This window comes from Lissotriton helveticus, chromosome 3_1 (assembly GCF_964261635.1).
Source record: "Lissotriton helveticus chromosome 3_1, aLisHel1.1, whole genome shotgun sequence".
NCBI classification, from domain to species: Eukaryota; Metazoa; Chordata; class Amphibia; order Caudata; family Salamandridae; genus Lissotriton; species Lissotriton helveticus.
In genome coordinates, this window is record NC_136061.1 from 355490211 (window position 1) to 355508098 (window position 17888).

The window sequence follows — 17888 nt, forward strand, 5'->3', positions numbered from 1 at the left end:
GGCAGGAAATAGCCACGCTGAACAAGAGCCGAAAGAAATCTACTGATCGGTACTCAATATCCAAAAGTCAGCGTCATCAGCCCAAGTTCGCATAGGTGTTTGGCTTCAAGCATGTCAATGCAAAAGTGCATTTATAAAATCGTGCTTGAGATTGCGAGCTTCTGAAAGGGGATCCATTAATAATTTATGCTGGCGGGAAATCGAGGAACAGCAAATCAGCAACATAAAAGGCTCTTGGGGAAGTCACTTAAAGCAGGCAATTAAGGATTTAGGTATTCAAGAAGCATGGGTAGCAAACATGGGAAATGCATAATTTAATCAAGTACTAAATGCCTCAACTCGAATTGCATCTACTCTAACAGATAAGAAGGCACTCGTGCAAAGGAGACATGCCTGGATAGTGATAAACTCTTATTCTAACTTACGCCTTCAGGGGTAGCTGGCAGAGCATTTTTTAATTAGCACTAAAGCATCTATCATGTTATTCTATTTTGGTAATATGGAGTCATAGGATTTTATTCCCTCTTGGAAAAATCTGTCACAGAATCTAACCTGCAGACTTTGTGGATACAAACAAGAGACTCTGGCCCACATCTTATGTATCTGTCCAGTACCCTTGACGCAAAGGAAACTCCTTTTGAAAGCACTTTTGAGGAACATGGGAATACGATCATGTAGGTGAGCTGTTATTATCTGGCTAAGTGGAATGTCAGTCCCCCTTGCTTGTAGGGGTGTAGAGTTTTTAATGCAATTATTAAAAGAAATGTCCAAAAAGAAGGAGCAAGGATAGACTTAGAACTGTACTTCTTAATTGCACAACGCATTGGCACTTTAAACAGCGATACTTTGTTTTATGAACATCTTGGCCCTTGAAAGCAGTTTCTCATGTTCAGTACATGGCGGATTGGGTTCTAAGGGCATTTAATGGTCGTAAGAACCGTTGGTGAAGAATTTTTACACTTTTTGAAGGTGCTTAACTAAGTTTAACAGTATGGAAGGGTAAATCAGCTAGACCGAAAATTCAACGTGAGCGGAAGGATGACATTGCCTAAAGATACAGCCCTAAACATTGTTTTTGTGAACCTTACCCTTCTGCTATATAAAGGAAGCATAGCATGGTGAACAACTGACTGCTATATCCACACATATGCCCCTTTTTTAAATTGTTAAATGTAAACATATTGTCTATATCTAAGTTTATGTGGGAGTATTTGTAAAGCGCACTGTTAATCCAAAGTTTCCTGGCGCTGACTGACCAGTAGCAACACAGTACAGCAAGCTTAGGGGCAGGAAAACAGCCATGTTTTCAGCTTTTTCCGAAACAGGAGAATGGATTCAATGCGTCTTAGATGAAGTGGCATTTTATTCCAACATTGCTGCTAGACCTGGAAGTATATAGATTAGGCATATTTGTGGTTTCTTACAGCTTGCTCTTTACTATTTCAGTTTATTTTTAATATGGATTGCTGCCTTGTGGAAAGAACAACCAGCGGCTATATTTATATTCTGCACCATTTTTAGATCCCGTTAAACGTAATTACAAAGTTGCTGGTTCTTAGAGGTATATGAAGAATCATAGGTTTTTCAAGTATTTATCCACAAATAATTTCTAACTCACTCGTGACCTGTGTATTTATAACAATGAAGAAGAAACAGCTGCTATAATCACGGTTCTGCCCTCTTTTTAGATCCCATTAAATGTAGTAAGAATGCTGCTTGGTCCCTGAGGTATTTGAAGGATTGTTGATGTTTTATCTATATTCTCATAAATTGTTCTCATGTCATTTCATAATTATGATTGTTTTATTTGTTCTTTTTGTACTTTGTAAAGGTTTTAAATAACCATATACAATAAAGTTCACAAGTGGCACGAGTTGCTTTTCAAAACATCAGGGTTAACTATCTCATGATAGATATTTAAGAACTCTTTTAATTTGTTAAGTGCCTCATTTATACATTTAGTGAGGTAGGCATTTTTGTCTCTTCTTTTTGTTCGGCGGTAGCCTTTGCTGTGTGGTTTGCAGCAATATTGTTCTTTTTGGCTTTCTAGGTTGTGGTTGTTGCCCTTCAGTTCGACAAGTTCTTTATTGAAACACATATTAAGTGCTTTCATGGTAACCCTAAATTTGATGACAAATCTACCTGAAGTAGGACGAAACCTGTTCATATCTCTAGATATGTGTGCATGTATGTGCACCACTCCTAAGTTCTCTCCTGGTTCATCCGCTGTCACATCTTGTATAGAACACTAGCCAAAAACAGCTGTTGCTTCTAATTGCTACTGTAATGCACCGTAGCATTGTATGTTATTTGTACTCAATTCACGACATAGCATGTTTATTGCTCTCCTTTTTTAAAGGTATTATCCATTTGACTTCTATATGTAGCGCATGTATTGTATGCTCCACTTTTTGTTTTTGTTGAAAAAAATTAAAAATACATTTTAATAAAATTAAGAATTTCTAGAGCACTTGATATCTTGATGTAAACAGCGTTCAGCAAGTAGATAGGGTTGGTTGAGTAAAATTCCAAGGATTTAACGTTGCTATACATTATGTGAAGCTTTTGTAATTTGAAGTGTCTATACTGGCTGACAGCAGTGTTGTAACATAAGTCCCCTAAGCCCCCGCAGTGTGGGGGAGCCATGAGCTCCAGGGGGCTCCCTCAGCACAGTTCCTTGGCCTGAGAGCTCCTGACTCAGTCCTACGGGGGCCCCCTCCATGTACTTTGCAGGGCGATCCTTCAAATTTTGGCTACTGGTTGTCGTGGTGTGTTAGATTTGTGGGTGATGGGTGTTTATGTAAGATTAGTCTAGCTGGTGGAGGTAAAATATCAGCCTGACCACATTTGTGGCAGTACCGCTAAATGAGAGGTTTTGGTGTTATACGTGATTAGATATATATAGGGCGTGTGGAGTACTGTGTGCTGGGATGCTATCTGTTGGAAGCCGAGAGTTGAATGTTTACAAGAGGTCTGTAGAAGGTATGAAATCAAGCCTATCTACCCATACGTTGAAACCACTCATGATCACAACGGTATTGCCTTCATTTGTAGTTGTGGTGTCCTTCCCAACTATGTATTCAGAAAATTAGGATAGTGTCCAGGTGAGAGATTTAGTACCAGTGTGATGAGAGAACAGTTGGGATAAACTAAAAGGATGTTAGCGACTAATAGGTAGCACCAGGAATGGCATTTCATGTTGGTTCAATGGCTTAGGGTACGACTATCCTTCCACCACGTTTGCCCTCTCTGTTCTGTAAAAAGATTTTTTGACCTAGGAGGAGAAGTTTATCCAGGGCGGTTGTAGTATTGTCAACACGCAATATCTTAGTACGGCTGACAGTGGAAAGTTGGGGTCAAACAAGACTTTCACTGCTCCCACTTGAAGACTCCACCACCGTGTTGTCCCATAAATATGCCAAATATTAAACTGACCCACATGTCTGTTCCCTAGAGGAACACTACAGGGGATCACAGATTCCCTCCTGCATGGTCACTGAACTAGGACCTTACTTCACAACTCTGTGTGTTATTCTGCCATTTAACTGGCAACCAATGTTCTGTAACTTTCTCAAATGATGGCAATTACACTTGGCTCCTCACAGGTGCCAACCAACATACCCAGATTACTGCAGTTTGCGGATGTTTGCACCTTCTATTTGCATCAAGAAACACCTGACGCACGTTGTGGATAGAAATTGCAGATATGTGCTGTTTGCATATGCAGGAATGGTAAAGAGCACCCACTATTTGAATGTTGATCCCCATTCCTGGTTAGAAGGTCACCAATTACTCACCCATTCATTTATGAACCTTGTAATATCGCAGCCACAGAATGAAGGCCAGTGCTTATCGGGCTATAAGCATTCTCTTCGATCATTTAGGATGTTTTTATACACTTTAAGGGGCCATAATCTCCACTGACTTCATATTCGAAATGTTGCTGGAGTGAGCTCTCTTCGTAATCTGTCTGCCCAGCTTTATGAAACGTTTGACGACCTAAGTAGACTGAACAGCTAGACTTGATAGGATTTGGCAACTTGGGTAAATAGAAGTATGGGTGTGCAAAGCTGGGAAGACTTTAGTCTCATGGCTTTACCCAATTACTTTTAAAATATGCAAACTTTACAAAGAGCAAAACTTGCAAAATTAAAAAGAGGGAAAAAAGAAGTAAGTTCAATGGGCAGGCGTAGTCATGAGGAAATGTTCCCACTGTGAGGAGCAGCAGGTACTTCTCCACTACTAGCAGCCATGCAGTGCAGTTCCCCACTACCTTTGTGTGGCTGGTAAGTAGCGGCTGCTTACCCACTACCACTAAGGGATACGTGCAGGACTGGGGGTAGCACGTGAACTGCTGTTGCTTGGCATCTGGAATAGAGAGCTGCATACCAGCCATTTCCATGCCATTGGTAGGCTCGTCCCTCGGGCATGGGATTTTCAACTACAGGAACTGGTTTGTTTTGTAGTTGAAGCCATGCACCAAATGGACCTCCTGCAAGCCAGCCAGCTTAACCCCTTCGATGCTCATGACGGAACGGTTCCGTCATGAGCGTCGGTTGAGCTGTGCTCATGACGGAACCGTTCCGTCATGAGCCCGTTGGCTCATTAGAACGTTCAGCACAGCGCAGGAATCTGCGCCGCGCTGAAGGTGTTAAATTCCACCTTGCGTATAGTTAGGCAATATTGGAAAATTTCACTCTCCTAGGCTGCAGGCAAAGTTTTCTGACTTTGCAGATCACATTTTTATGCAGTCCACCTCTAACGATATGTTTGCGAGCAGGGCGTGGGTCCATGGTCTGTGGGCCACTAAGTAGAGTTCCATGGTGAGGCATTCTTCCCAAAGACTACCACCTCAGTCTTCTTCATATTAATTTTGTGGCTATTGGATTTCATCCAGGTGGCTACTTATGCATGTGGTGAACTAGTCCCTGGTGTTGGGTATTTTGTCCGAGGCAGACAGTATAACTTTGTGTGTTTGGCAGAAGACCTGAAATGTTGAGGTCTTGGATACCAACATATGTAGTGTAAATATGTCTTATGTCCCCTAACGCCTGAATTTTTTGTTTTGCTTAATGTTAATATCTTAGAGCTCCATACCTTTTTTTTTATAGTCTATATATTGGTTTCTTCATACAAACATCTTGAACATCATATCATTACATATGTAACATCAGTCATGTATACCATATCATAAAATATTCAGCCCAGTCAATATAGATATGTATAGATTACAATATACCATATGCCCGTTTGGACCATTAATTTGCAGTTGTGGTTTCATTGAAATACAGCGTAAGTGGTGCCCATAAATTCTTGGGCTCAACGCCGCAGGCAAGTCCTCCACTTATATAGCTGGTCTCTACAATATGCCATGCCTACCAGCCATTGGTTGGATTTAGGTGTTGCTTTTTTCCCCCCAGCTTAGCGATACTCTCCTTTTCGCCAATCGCCAGGTTATCGCAACTAGTTTCTGGTTTGGAGGTTGTAAAGCATTAACAAGCGCCAGTAGTCAAAGATGTGGAGTGCAATGTACTGTCTCCATCATTATAGCAGAGACGGCCTGTGTTTCTTGTATCCAAAACAATTGTATCTTATCACAGTTCCAGGCCATGTGCATGAAATCTGCATCAGGTGTACCACATCTCTGGCATTGGGCGGACTCTATCAGTCTGAATTTCCGTTACTGTAATGGTGTGTAGTATAGTTGTTGTAGATATTTAAAGTTTATGATCCTTAAATTGCATTTAACCCTTAATATGCCCATGAGAGTGCATCAAAAAGCCCAGTCCTCTATTGACAGTGATACAGTCAGCACCGAATTCTATTTATCTAGCAGTTTAACCTGCGTGGAAAGGGTTTCTCTTTGTTCCGCAAAACATAACCTAGTTATCAGCCGTTTGCGTGAGCTGTTAGTGAGCACACTTTATAGAGTCCCTAGTGTAGGTGGTACGTCCAGAAATTGAGGATATAATGTTTTCAGAGCTTCCCCTAGTTGGTTGTATGTGAACTCTAGTAGTGGAGTGCTGTGGTGCATTGATAATATTGGGTCCAGCGATATAAACCTACCCTCTGGGATAGTGTCTCCCATTGTCACTAAACGTGCTTCTACAAATATAGTAAGTGATTTAGGTGCTTGCGTTACGGAGATAGCTGGATGGTGGAGTAGAGGCATCGCCACAGCATATAGAGGAAGCTTCCCTGCTCTCCTGCTCAGTTCCTGCCAGGCCTTTGTGGAACCAATTATTGTGTCTATTTCTTCGGGCCTCACATCTGGTGATATGGCCTTAAGCGGTATTGAACACACGTTGTCGCTATATGTGGCAGGTAGACTGGTGGGAAATTACAGTAATGAGTGAAATGTGCCTGCGCACATAAGTAAAGCAGGTGCATATGCAAGGCGTCAAATTCCCCCGGTTCATAGGGCTTGATGACTGTATCCCAGCTACACCGAGGCTGCTAACCCGCCAAGCAAGTGTTATTAAATGGGATCTCAGTATCTTGAAATAGGCCTTGGGCGGGGTTATAGGGATATTAATAAAAAGATACAGGAGGTGCAGCAATGTGACCATTTTAATCACTGCCACTCGGTCTGCCAGTGACAGAGGGAGTCTTATCCTTGTTTTCACCTGGTCTTCAAGTCTAGTTATTGCTTGGCCATAATCCTGTGTAATAACAACATCCGGATCTCTGTAGACCCATACTCCAAGATATCTGACTGGGTCCATGCTCCATTCAAGAGGGAAATCCAGTGTGTGTGTCTCATTGTATTGTGTGAGCGGAAATATGGTTTATTTGTCACAATTGATAGTGAGACCAGAGTACCTTTCATATTCAACATACTCCCATATGAGAGCGGCTAGCCTCTCGGCTGGGTCCTGAACGTATTGCACCATACCATCCGCATAGAGGGACATGAAAAGGTGGTGTCTGCGGAATGGCAGTGCTGCATCTGCGTGTTTTTGATGTATCATACATGCCAGAGGTTCTAGCGCCATAGCAAAAAGTATCCACAACAATGGGCATCCCTGCTGTGTTCCCCTGCAGATCTTCATCAATTCTGAGGTATGACCATTAAACCGCAGTCTAGCCACTGGGTCCATATAGAACAGTCATATCCATTGCAAGAAGGCTTTGGGTAGTCCAGCTTGATGCAGTACAGTGAACATTTACTTCCAATGGATAGAATCAAAGGCTTTAGCAGCATCTAGTAAAACAGCTGTTGCCTTCACCTTGGGGTCCAACTGATGAAGGACCACAAATAGTGCTCTTAGATTGTGTGTGGTTGAGCGGTCTGGCAAAAAAACTGATTGATCCAGCAGCACTAAAGCTGGGAGTAAAGGTTGTAGCCTAGTGCCAATATTTTTCGGTAATATTTTGGTGTCAATACTTAGCAACGATAGTGGTCTGTAAGAACCACATTGTGTGGGTGTCTTGCCCAACTTTAAGAGAGTTATTATGAGTGCTTCACGTACGGTTTGGGGCAACAACTGTTTCTAATACGCCTCTATATATACTGCACGTTGTTGCGGGCTAGTAGGTCCGCATAGTCTTCAAAGAATTCACTATGACTCCAGTCACTGCCCGATGCCTTACAATTTGTCAGAGCAGCTATAGCTTCCCGTACTTCATCTGGGGTAATGGGCTGCGCTGAGAATTCCCTCTGACCCCGGGAGAGCCATGCCATTGTTATTTCATCAAAGCATGTTGCATTTTCTGCTGCAGTCGCAGCACCCTGTGGGCTATATAGATGAGAGTAGTACTTCATAAACTGTACTATAATATCTGGAGTGTTGTGGTTCAACACCCCCTCTTGAGATTCTATTCCCACTATATAAGTCTGCGCCCGCTGTTCATTGATTTCAATGGTTAAACTACGGCCTGGTTGTCCATCCTCCCCATATGACCATGCCACCCAACTTCTGTACACCTCCTGTGCGGCAGTGTCATTATATTCAGCAACCTGTACTCTTATTTCTGCAAAAGTACTGGTTGAGGGGTTCACTTCATAGTGTCTCTCTAAGTCATTAAGCTTATTCTCAACTGTTGTCATCCTGGAGCAGAGAGCTTTTAGCACTCCCACCTGTGCTAGTGCTTTCGACTGAGCCTGTATTCTCAGCAAAATAGTGTATAATTGCCTGCCTTATGCTGGTTCTGACAACCAGGTCTAATAGAGAGGAGGCCTGAAGTCTCCAGTCTGTGGAGGGCAATGCGCGAGGATGCTGACCTCACAGCACAGGGGAATGATCTGACAATGTCTTGGGTAAATGGGATACATACTTGATCCATGTGTTGGTTTCTGTCATTACCAACCAATAGTCCAATCTTGATGATGTTTTATGGGCTGATGAAAGGTATATCCCCTCTCTAACAGATGGGTGTCCTATCCTTCACATACCAATCAAATTATGTACTTTATTATTTCCCGTATCACCTGAGCGATGTGTCTGCCTAGAGCTCCATACTTATCTATGACCTTATAGATTTGAGTTCCCTTTCTTTGGGTTCCCCTCACTATATTGTCCAATGCCTTCAAACAGTGGAGAATTCTTCCTAGTATTAAGGTTTCCAGAACAGGGGATAGAGTCTTTTCCTTTCGAGCTGCCAAGCACAGGAACTTGCTTCCAGTTAATATCACCACTGCCCCTACCCTGCCAGCCTTTCATAACAAGCTGAAAAGATGCCACTTCTAAGTCCCCCAGTCCGGGCTCTCTTACTTTTCAAGTCTTAGTGCCAGGAAACCTCTGGTAACAGGGCGCTTTATACATTCTGGTGATTTGCATTGCATTGTATTGTAGATCTCAAAATAGTCTTAGTGTTCCTGCACTAGGGATGAAAAATGGGAGGCAGACCTCTTGCTCTTATTCAGGGAGGCACTCATATAAAAATAAGGTTTATAAAAAAAACGGAATTCCCTACAAACTGCTGTCTTGGGGGTCTTCAGCTACAAGGGATGAGAGACTTTTTACTTCATGTAGTCTCGTTGAAGATGAGTTCTGGTCGAGTGGCTATGCTAAAACTTTGGAACTAAGGTATGGCCTGGGTTATAATTCTGGCATCCTCGCACGACCAAATTGTGCAGAACTATTCAAATTTCTCGATCCACTGTGGCTCAGTTTCTTTCTGCCCCAAAATTGAGTAACTCTAGAGATGATTCAGTTAATAGCTTATGCTGCACAAGAAGACTTGTTTGCACATTACAATGCCTAATGCATCTTCTCGCTCTGTTTCCCACAGTCCGATCTATTCCAGGATGACTTGTACCCAGACACTCCTGGCCCTGAGCCAGCCCTGGAGGCAGAAGAGTGGATTTCAGGAAAAGATGCAGACCCCATTCTGGTCTCGTTAAGGGATGGGTATGTTCCTGTTAAGAATAGGGAGCTTAAAGTCACCAAGAAAAACATATTGGACAACAAACCCCCAACAGCACCACGCCGCAGCTTCTCTTCCAGTGACGCCAACTTCAACGTAAGTTTTTCAATTTAAAACCTTCCTCTCTGCCCCGGTATCTCTGTTCTTACCTTTCTGTGGTCCATTGGGTATCCTCCAATCCCCAAAAATGAACTACAGAAGATGAGGCCACCACCATATTTCAACGAGTGTTTCAGTAAAAGTCACTTTTCACCTTCATGATAACTGTGACCATTGACACAAGAACGGTGCACCACAAACTAAGTCGTCTATGGATGCTTCGAGTTTTAGTACTACCCAACCTAATGGAACTGATTTTATTAATCTGTGATTGATAAAAGGCTGGGCGGATTCCAGGTCATGGTAGTCACATGCAGGTCTTGGTAGCATGTATTCCACCACACGAGCGTCCTTGTTGGTGTTACGTTCAGGTTTCTTCTCCAGGAGATGCTTCCCCATGTGTGTGTGTGTGTTTGTATTTTATATAGCGCCTTCTAGCCTGAGGTCTCGTAGCGCTGTATTCATACCGCTGTGGAACCCTTCCTGGCTTTCCTGTGAAGTGTCCACTCCTGGGCACCCCCAAGGTGAAGACAGGCATCCAAGCGCTGTTGGGGCCGTTGTGGAGATTAAGCAAGCTATTGCCCAGAGTCACAGAGTGGGACCCATGATTAGACTAGGCACCGAGGCGAGAATTATCAGGTCCAGGGAGAATGAGTCCAAGAGCCGCCGAGGAGGGAATTGAACCCTGGTCCCGGGCCAGACCTCTGCATCAGGGTCTGCCGCTCTAACCATTGAGCCACATGTAGGAGTGGTTAGAGCTGCTGTCTTCCAAACCCAAATTTAAGTTTTAACTTCTTAGGAGACCTGAAGCCGTTGCCTTCTATGTGCAACTGCAAGCAAGAATACTCCCTTAAAAGGGATGCAGAGTCTCCCTGCATGTAAGGACTAGGCTGGGTGTTTCCCTCATGGTAAAGCTAGTTAGTGCTGCAGAGGTCACAAAGCAATTCACGCAGATGAGCGTAGTATTGAATAACGCCTGCACCATAAATAGGGTAAACAAATTGACCTTGCATTGTGGACCCTGTCTGTATTAACCTAAAAAATAGTCTGCCCCAGCAGGTTGGTGTGAAGAGACTAAATACAGGATGAGACTCACATCTTTCTGTATCCTATAGGTACTGTTCAAGCCAGTAAGCGAAGTCGTGTTTAACATTACGTGTTCCGTGGATATTATGATAAAGAAAAAAAGTATAAACTAATCTCTTTTTTTAATCAATCAATGTTGCATTTTATTTCTAAGTATAATTATAGTGCACGTTGAAATATGAGCCGTCCAATGAAAAAAGGGTATAGAATGCCTCACCCAGGTGCATTCATAATCAGGAAAAGGTCGTTTATTAGGTTTTTGCTCAAAGCATACTTTCACCAACACTTTATATTTATACATAAAATGCAGAATTGGTTAACGTAATGGATCTGAGAATGTCTCTCTGAAAACATATTATTTGAAATAAAGTTCTATAAGATAGGCTTGGCAACGGGAGGTGTGTGCATCTATCTGGAGTTCTGCACTGAGAATAAGTTTCCACTCTTAAAACCCTTGGGTTACTGAGACAAGTGCTCACCCACACTACACATAAGGCCTGAGCCCTGCATAGGCCAGCTTTGCATTGTGGACTGTGGCACTTTAGAGTGTGAAGTACAGCAGGAAGAGGTGTTTGGAAGTAACGGATCCTTTTGGTTTTCTTTCCTGTCAATAGCAAAAGGTATCCTTGGAAGACTTGGTGGAGGAAATGCGAATGCTGCAGGTGACTGTGCGGGTCCAGGGGAAACGCATTTCAGAACTGGAGAACAAGCTTTCCCAACTCACCAATGGCACGGACTAGAGCAAAGACCTTTGTTCCCGCCATCCAAGAAGGCACTGCAGAAGCTTGATCAAGAACTCCCAACATCCAAGATGGCCTCCTGCAGAACAGAGTGGTGGAAATGAGGCTCATAGGATGTCCAAGTCAGGTTGCTCTCTCCTCAGCCCTTCATTCATGACAGCCAACCATAAAAATACATGCTTTGCCACCGTTCAAGGAGAGACTTCAGCGGTTCGCTCGGTCATGCAAAGTCCAACTCCATATGGGGTTTCCTTGATTCCATTGAGCTGCATTTGTTGCATAGAGCAACCTTCTGCTTTAGTACCCAGACCCAGGGGAAGTTCTGGATGGGCTGGTTTTGTTTCACAGGCGTGGCTGGGAAGACTCATTGTTTAGATGGTGTTGAGCTTACCCATATCGCTCAGTTATTCCTCAGGTGTGCTATGGGGGCAGAAGGAAAGCACGAACCATCAACGGACGCCTCCAGCCCACTGATGAGTGAGGAAGTCTTCTGTCCCTTCACTAACTACAAACTGACCCGCACTGTTTTCTCATACTAATGTGTTAAATGGAGAATGCTTGAGGCCTCAGGGGTAGGAATGAAATGTCTTTAATTTCTAAGCTAGGTAGACGTTAAATTGTCTAAAATGCATCAGCTGTGACAAGTCACAAAATCACCCTATGAGCTGAAAGACATTGCCCCTCTGTGCCCTCCAAATGTCTACCATATTTGAAATCCCCTCATACTGCTGTGGTAAGGTTTGAGGTATTTATTGAAATAATTTCTTTTAAGAAGAGATCATTTTTAATTTCAATAAAATTAGAAAATGGAACTTTTGGTGAGTGGTGCATGTGCAACACCTAGAGATGTCTTAAATATAATGCAAGAGCAAAGGTGACTTGTGAGCATCAATGGAGTATGTAAGAATAGTACAGTGTTGGAAAGTGGGTCATTGGTAGGGGTAAGTATGCACCTACCCACCAACGCAGTGTAAGGTCCAGTAAGGTCTCAATAAATTAGTCCCTTGCTCAACCCTTGGTAGTTGGCAGCGAGCACTCAGGCCTGACTTAGGATACAGGAGTGTAAGCATTCAAAAACACCAATATACCAAATAAGCAACACACCAAGAACAAAGAAAATTCCACACCAATGTATAACAATAGGTCAGATTTGTATGAACAATTAGACACCCAAACAATAAAAATCCAATGCAGAGGGCTGGAGATATAAATGTGTAAAGAATTAACATTTTCTTGTGCTTATAAGCTTATAGCTCTACCTGGAAACATCTGGTTGCGCTTGACCGGGACAAAATCAAATTTTAAGGCCGATCATGATGGAGCCCTGGCCAGATACATTAAGTGGGAGACCTCGGTTAAAACTTTACCTTCACTCTTAGGAACCTTTCCACAGCTTTTTCTTCCAATGTCGATCAACCCTCCACAGTAGGCCAGATTCGATGAGGGTTTGCCGGTTTGACTTTCTGCATTGGTGTGGGATTTTCTTTGTTCTTGGTGTGTTGCTTATTTGCAAGAGCCAAGGTGACTTGTGAGCATCAATGGAGTATGTAAGAATAGTACAGTGTTGGAAAGTGGGTTGCGTACGCGTGGGCGTCATAAGTAAGGAGCCGGGAGGTGCCCATGCCACCAAAGTCGAATTTGCATACAATTTACTTTTAAAGACAGTCTTCAAAGCAAGGCTGCCTTTTAAATGACGCGATACCAAAGGGAGAATCCCGTCCCAGGATGCTTGTTTCTGGTCCAGGGAAGACATGGCTTGGCAGTTCGGGCTGGACTGTTCCCATGAGGCACAGGGTCAGACTGATTTGCTTATGGCCATGTCTGAAGTGGGGTGGTGGAGTGAGCTTAAGAATGATGATGGATTAAACCCAGATCAGTTGACTGGGTGGGGTGAGTGTTTGATTTGCTCAAACGCTCCGTCTATCATCCCCCTTTGGTATCGCCTTTTAAACGACAGCAGGCACTCAGCAGTGGACACAAGCAAGTGCAGGAAATCTGTTGGGCCTCTAAACTTCCATGCTCTATATATGCTAAGGACTTATAGGGTCTGCCTATACCCATTGTGAGAATTCATATTTAAAGACAGGCTGTAAGGCTGGGCTGCCTTTAAAAGGACAGCAAGCACACAGCAGTGCACATATACAATTGCAGAAAATATGCCGGTGCCTCTAAACTTCCATGTCCTATAATCTACTAGGGACTCATAGGTAGATTGAATCTGCTCTGGCCCTAATATATACTAGGGACTTAGAGCGGTCTGTCATTGCCAATGGTAAGTGTACCCAATTACATGTACTTTGTTTAATCAGTGCACTGGCCCTGGGCTTGGTTAGGAGAGCCCAGGGCACAGTCAGAGTCAGTTACCATCAATACCAGCCAGCAGTAAATGGGAGTGAACAGGGCAAAAGGAGGAATTTCTAATATATAGTATAATACGTCAAGTAGGATTTACCAAATGTGTGCTGACATTGTATAAACCATATGCTATCTGAGTCCTACTGACTTCATTTTTCCAATGGCATTAAACAAAATCATTATTGCAAGACCAACATAATGACTAGAATACCCACTGTATTTCGAGGAGGGTCGCAGTATGGCACTGTCACCAAAATGTTTAACATGTCTATATTTCATCAAGGTGCACAACCGTATGCCAGGCTCTCTGACAAGCGAAGGGGTTTGGATGGCAACCGGCTGCTAAAGGTGGCAGGCACCCTATGTATAGGGTGGATGCCACCAGATAACTGGTGGCAGCCACCAGATTACAGCTATTGACAGACAACAGTTACCATGTGTTTCGAGGACAAGGGGATAGCCATCAAGTGCCAAGGATGGCCACTTGATTGGTTTGAGTGAATTGTAGTGGTAGTAGGGTTGCATTGGGGGGGTAAATAAGGATTTGTGATGTGTTACTTTGTTGCATTGTTTGTCACTGTATAATGTTGATGTGTATGTTAATCTCTTTCTAGATTCTGATTTTTTGTAGGTTAGGTGTCTCGAGTGGTATGCATCTGGATTTTTGTTTTTGTGAGTGTGAATCTGCCTGTGCTATGATCTAATGTGTTTTTTTTGTTATCATTGAGGTGCTTGTGACTGTGTCAAGCCAGGGCTGTGCCATTGTCTCTGGTTGATAAGCTATGTTTGTAGAGGTGGTCAGCATACACATTCCAGTTTCAAATGGCCGAGGCTGGGCATTAGAACTGTATGTGAACTGATTTCTGTCTGATGATCCAGGGGCTGTGTAGTTGTTTGCCTTTGGTTGTTTCTGATGGATGTCTGTTATTGAGTGCTTTACGTTGTGTGGGTGCAAACATGCGGAGTGCTGAGTGAAGAATATGTTATGATGTGCTCAACAGGGTGAGGAGATCTTGGACATTGCGTTGAGTAGGTGTCGTTTGTAGGGTATGTTTGTGGTGGCATCTTGGTGGTGGTTTGTCTAAGTATTTGGTTTTATGAGTTGCATAATAGGGTTTGGGTGTTCTGCTGAGGGGATGATCCATCCGTTGCGTAAAGATACATGTTTTGAATCCCATGAAAGCTATGTGATCTTATTTTGAAAGGATTTTGTTCCTCAGTTGTGTCAAGAGAACTGTGTAACTCTTCCCTCTGGTTTGCTTTTATTTAACCCGTTCGGTGGTGATGACGGCTCCCCGCCGTCATGAGTTACGGTGGGCGTGTGCTGATGACGGCCGGGAGCCGTCATGAGCACGTCCGTGATCGGAATGTGCCGCACAGGCACGGAATTCCGGCCGCAGCTAGGGGGTTAATATGGTTATGGTAACTCTGATCACTTGCCTTTATGTAAGTAAAGCAGAAGTATTTAAACAGTAGTCCAGGAGGAGTTCAGAGACTTTTTCTTTACAATTCACTGATTCAGCAAGTCCTGAATGGTACTCATTGGGCTACTGGGAAACAGTGCTTAATTTAAATATGAATAAGTGCCGGCACCCAGAGATCTGCTCAGAAGCTCGCGACCGGTGCAATTAAATGTCGGACCTAATACCAAAGCTGCATGGTCTTATTTCTAGCTCATACCTCTTTAGTCCAACACCTCTTTACTCCTGCCCTTTATCTTACTCTTGCAGGCTCCTGCTTTCTCCCTTCGTGACAGATTTTCCCACCTTATATTCCTCCTTCTTTTTGCTTTGTGTGTTTTTCTTGCGATTGTTAAATGTCTAATGCAAAAAAAATAAGCGCTGGTCCTCAAAAATGAGTGGCAGGGACTAGTGGCAGCCCCATTGATGGCCGAGGAGCTCCACCCCTGCTGCTAGTGCAGCAAAAGTGGTAAATAAAGTGGTAATAAAATGAATTACCATTTAATGTTTCACTGCTCACAGCCCAAGCAGTGTTTGGGGGTGGGGCATTGCTGCTCACTGGCAGCAGGGGAGTGGTGTTCACTCCACCAGTTTACACTACGCATGTCACTTTGGCCGGGTGTCATCCGACAGTCAGCCTGACATGGGTAATGTAAACCTCTCCACCTAGCTGTCTTAGACAGCTGGGTGGAGAGCAGTTGCAGACCCCCTGTTCCTGCTAGAGTGTAGAGGCAGCCCACTCCATCCTGGTGCTTCTCTCATGCTGCTCATCTGCAGCATTAGAGCAGTGTCAATATTTAGAGAGGGTTGGCTGAGGGTTCAGGAGGATTTGAGCTGACTGCCGAGGAAGCATGGGTAAGTATGCTTTATTTGTGGTCCACTGAAACTCGCATTACATTCAGCTTTAATTCCAGAGCTCTCAGTCACTGCCCGTTATAAAATCTGCTAATGAGGCATGATCGAGTGCTTTGGAATGTGAGCTTAAAGGCATTGTGATGTATCACACTGTCTGCCACTGGCTTTAGCACTCAGCCCAACGACCCTCCACTGTAGAGGGCCACCGCCAACCACTGGCAGAGACCCCTACCGGCAAACGCCTGCTCAAATTAGGCACTGCTGTGAACCAGAGCAAGCTTTGCGAGACCGGCAAGAATTGCACTATCTGGCAAATGTGAAAGAGCATTATCTCTGCTGTTGTTTGCATGCATGACTTTGCAGAGGGGTTTGCCAGGATTCCCAAGAAGAGTGCATGAGTGTATTCCAGACCATAGAGGATTCTGTTCCAGTGAGAGTTTGCAGTCAATTGTTAACCCCAGGCAATCCCTGGCAAAACCCTAAAACAAATATTTCTAATGCCAGTACTTCTAATATGAAAATATCTCAATGCCAGTCGTTCTAATAGCAATGCGTCTCAATAGGACCGAGGTTTACATGCACTGATGACTTTAGTAGAAGTTGAAAAATGTAGGACTCAGAAAGTTAAAGCAATAGAAGTAGGGAAAATAGCAGTAAGAAAAAGGTAATAAAAACACACAGGTTGGATGCAACCTACATGAGGAGCGTGACCCTTGTAACCCTCTCTCTACAGGTGAATGCAAGAACACAAAAATGACCTCAGTGTTCGGGAGACTCCATAAACCCTCTTCGTTGCCCCGCCCCCCCATTGGTCCACCTCCTCTCGACCCATGACGTGTTGAGTGTCTGCAGCAGTGTCATTCTACAGTCTATCAGTGGAGGGTCACAGGAGGCTAATTTTATTATAATGCAATTTATTTTCCATGTATTCTCTGTTTTTTACTCGCATGGAAATACATGTGCTGTTATCTACAAATTCCCATTTTCTATTCATACATCATGCATCTAAAACTATCTTGTGATTGGATGGATAAGGGGAAGGGTTTTTAAACCATATACCTTTGTACTAGAAGTTTTGCAAGCAGAGGGCAGGGTGAGGCTTGTCTGCTATTGCCTGGGCTTTGCTATATTTTACAGGCCTTACTTATCTAGTACACAGTTGACAAGTGTATTATGTGTATTAACCACATGCCTACAATAATGTCTTTTTTTACATACCCGTAAACAACAAACATTACTATTAGTCTACTAAGTGCTACTAATGTTATCAGCCTTGCGAAGAAGAAAGGCTGGGTTTAAACCTGTGACCTGTAGACTAAGCACAGATCTTATAATCAAGTGCCCCATATCCCCAAGGAGGATATGCGGAGAAGTCAAAGACTCTGCACAGTGAGTACTGAGGACACTGGGACTGGTGCAGCCTTGTGTCCAAGGGTAGTAGTGCAAGGCCAAAAGCTCTGCCTAGCCATAGAGGATAGCCATGAGTCAGTTGTAACACAGCGTGCTTCTATTTTTGAGGTATGAGTAGTTTTTCTCTGCTCCGTGGAACTATATGATAAGTCAACCCTCTTCCGTGTTAAAAGAATTGGCTCACTGAAGAGTCTTCACAGTCTTCTTCCAACAGTAAAACTTACTGCAGAGTATGGCCGTGTTTTTGGTTCCTCTGAAGCTTTGATAAATATCCATTCAGCATGACACTACTTGTGGAATCCCTTGGGAGGGGAGGTGCTGTCTTCATTATGGTTCTTTAAGTTCTTTATTCCTACTCTTCTCTTTATATCATATTTATCCTTTTGATGACCGAGAAAATAGTCAACCAAAAACGCTGCATCTTGTAACCAGTTTGGTCTCTGTCCAAAAAAGAGCCTTTGAAAGAGTAGGATGCTGATTCCCCATACGTTCAGCTCCAACGAGTGAGGAAGAA

At 43.4% G+C, this 17888-nt stretch overlaps 1 protein-coding gene across 2 annotated transcripts in view; it reads left to right on the plus strand.

The window, feature by feature from the left end:
* Window positions 1–12102, plus strand: part of CORO6 (coronin 6) — a 427480-nt gene extending 415378 nt beyond the window's left edge. For both annotated transcript variants that reach the window (XM_078680034.1, XM_078680035.1), the window contains exons 10-11: window positions 9235–9465; window positions 11169–12102. In XM_078680034.1, the coding sequence (XP_078536160.1) occupies window positions 9235–9465; window positions 11169–11294 (357 nt within the window). In that variant the 3' untranslated portion in view covers window positions 11295–12102. The remainder of the gene's footprint in view (window positions 1–9234; window positions 9466–11168) is intronic.
* Window positions 12103–17888: the final 5786 nt, after the last annotated feature.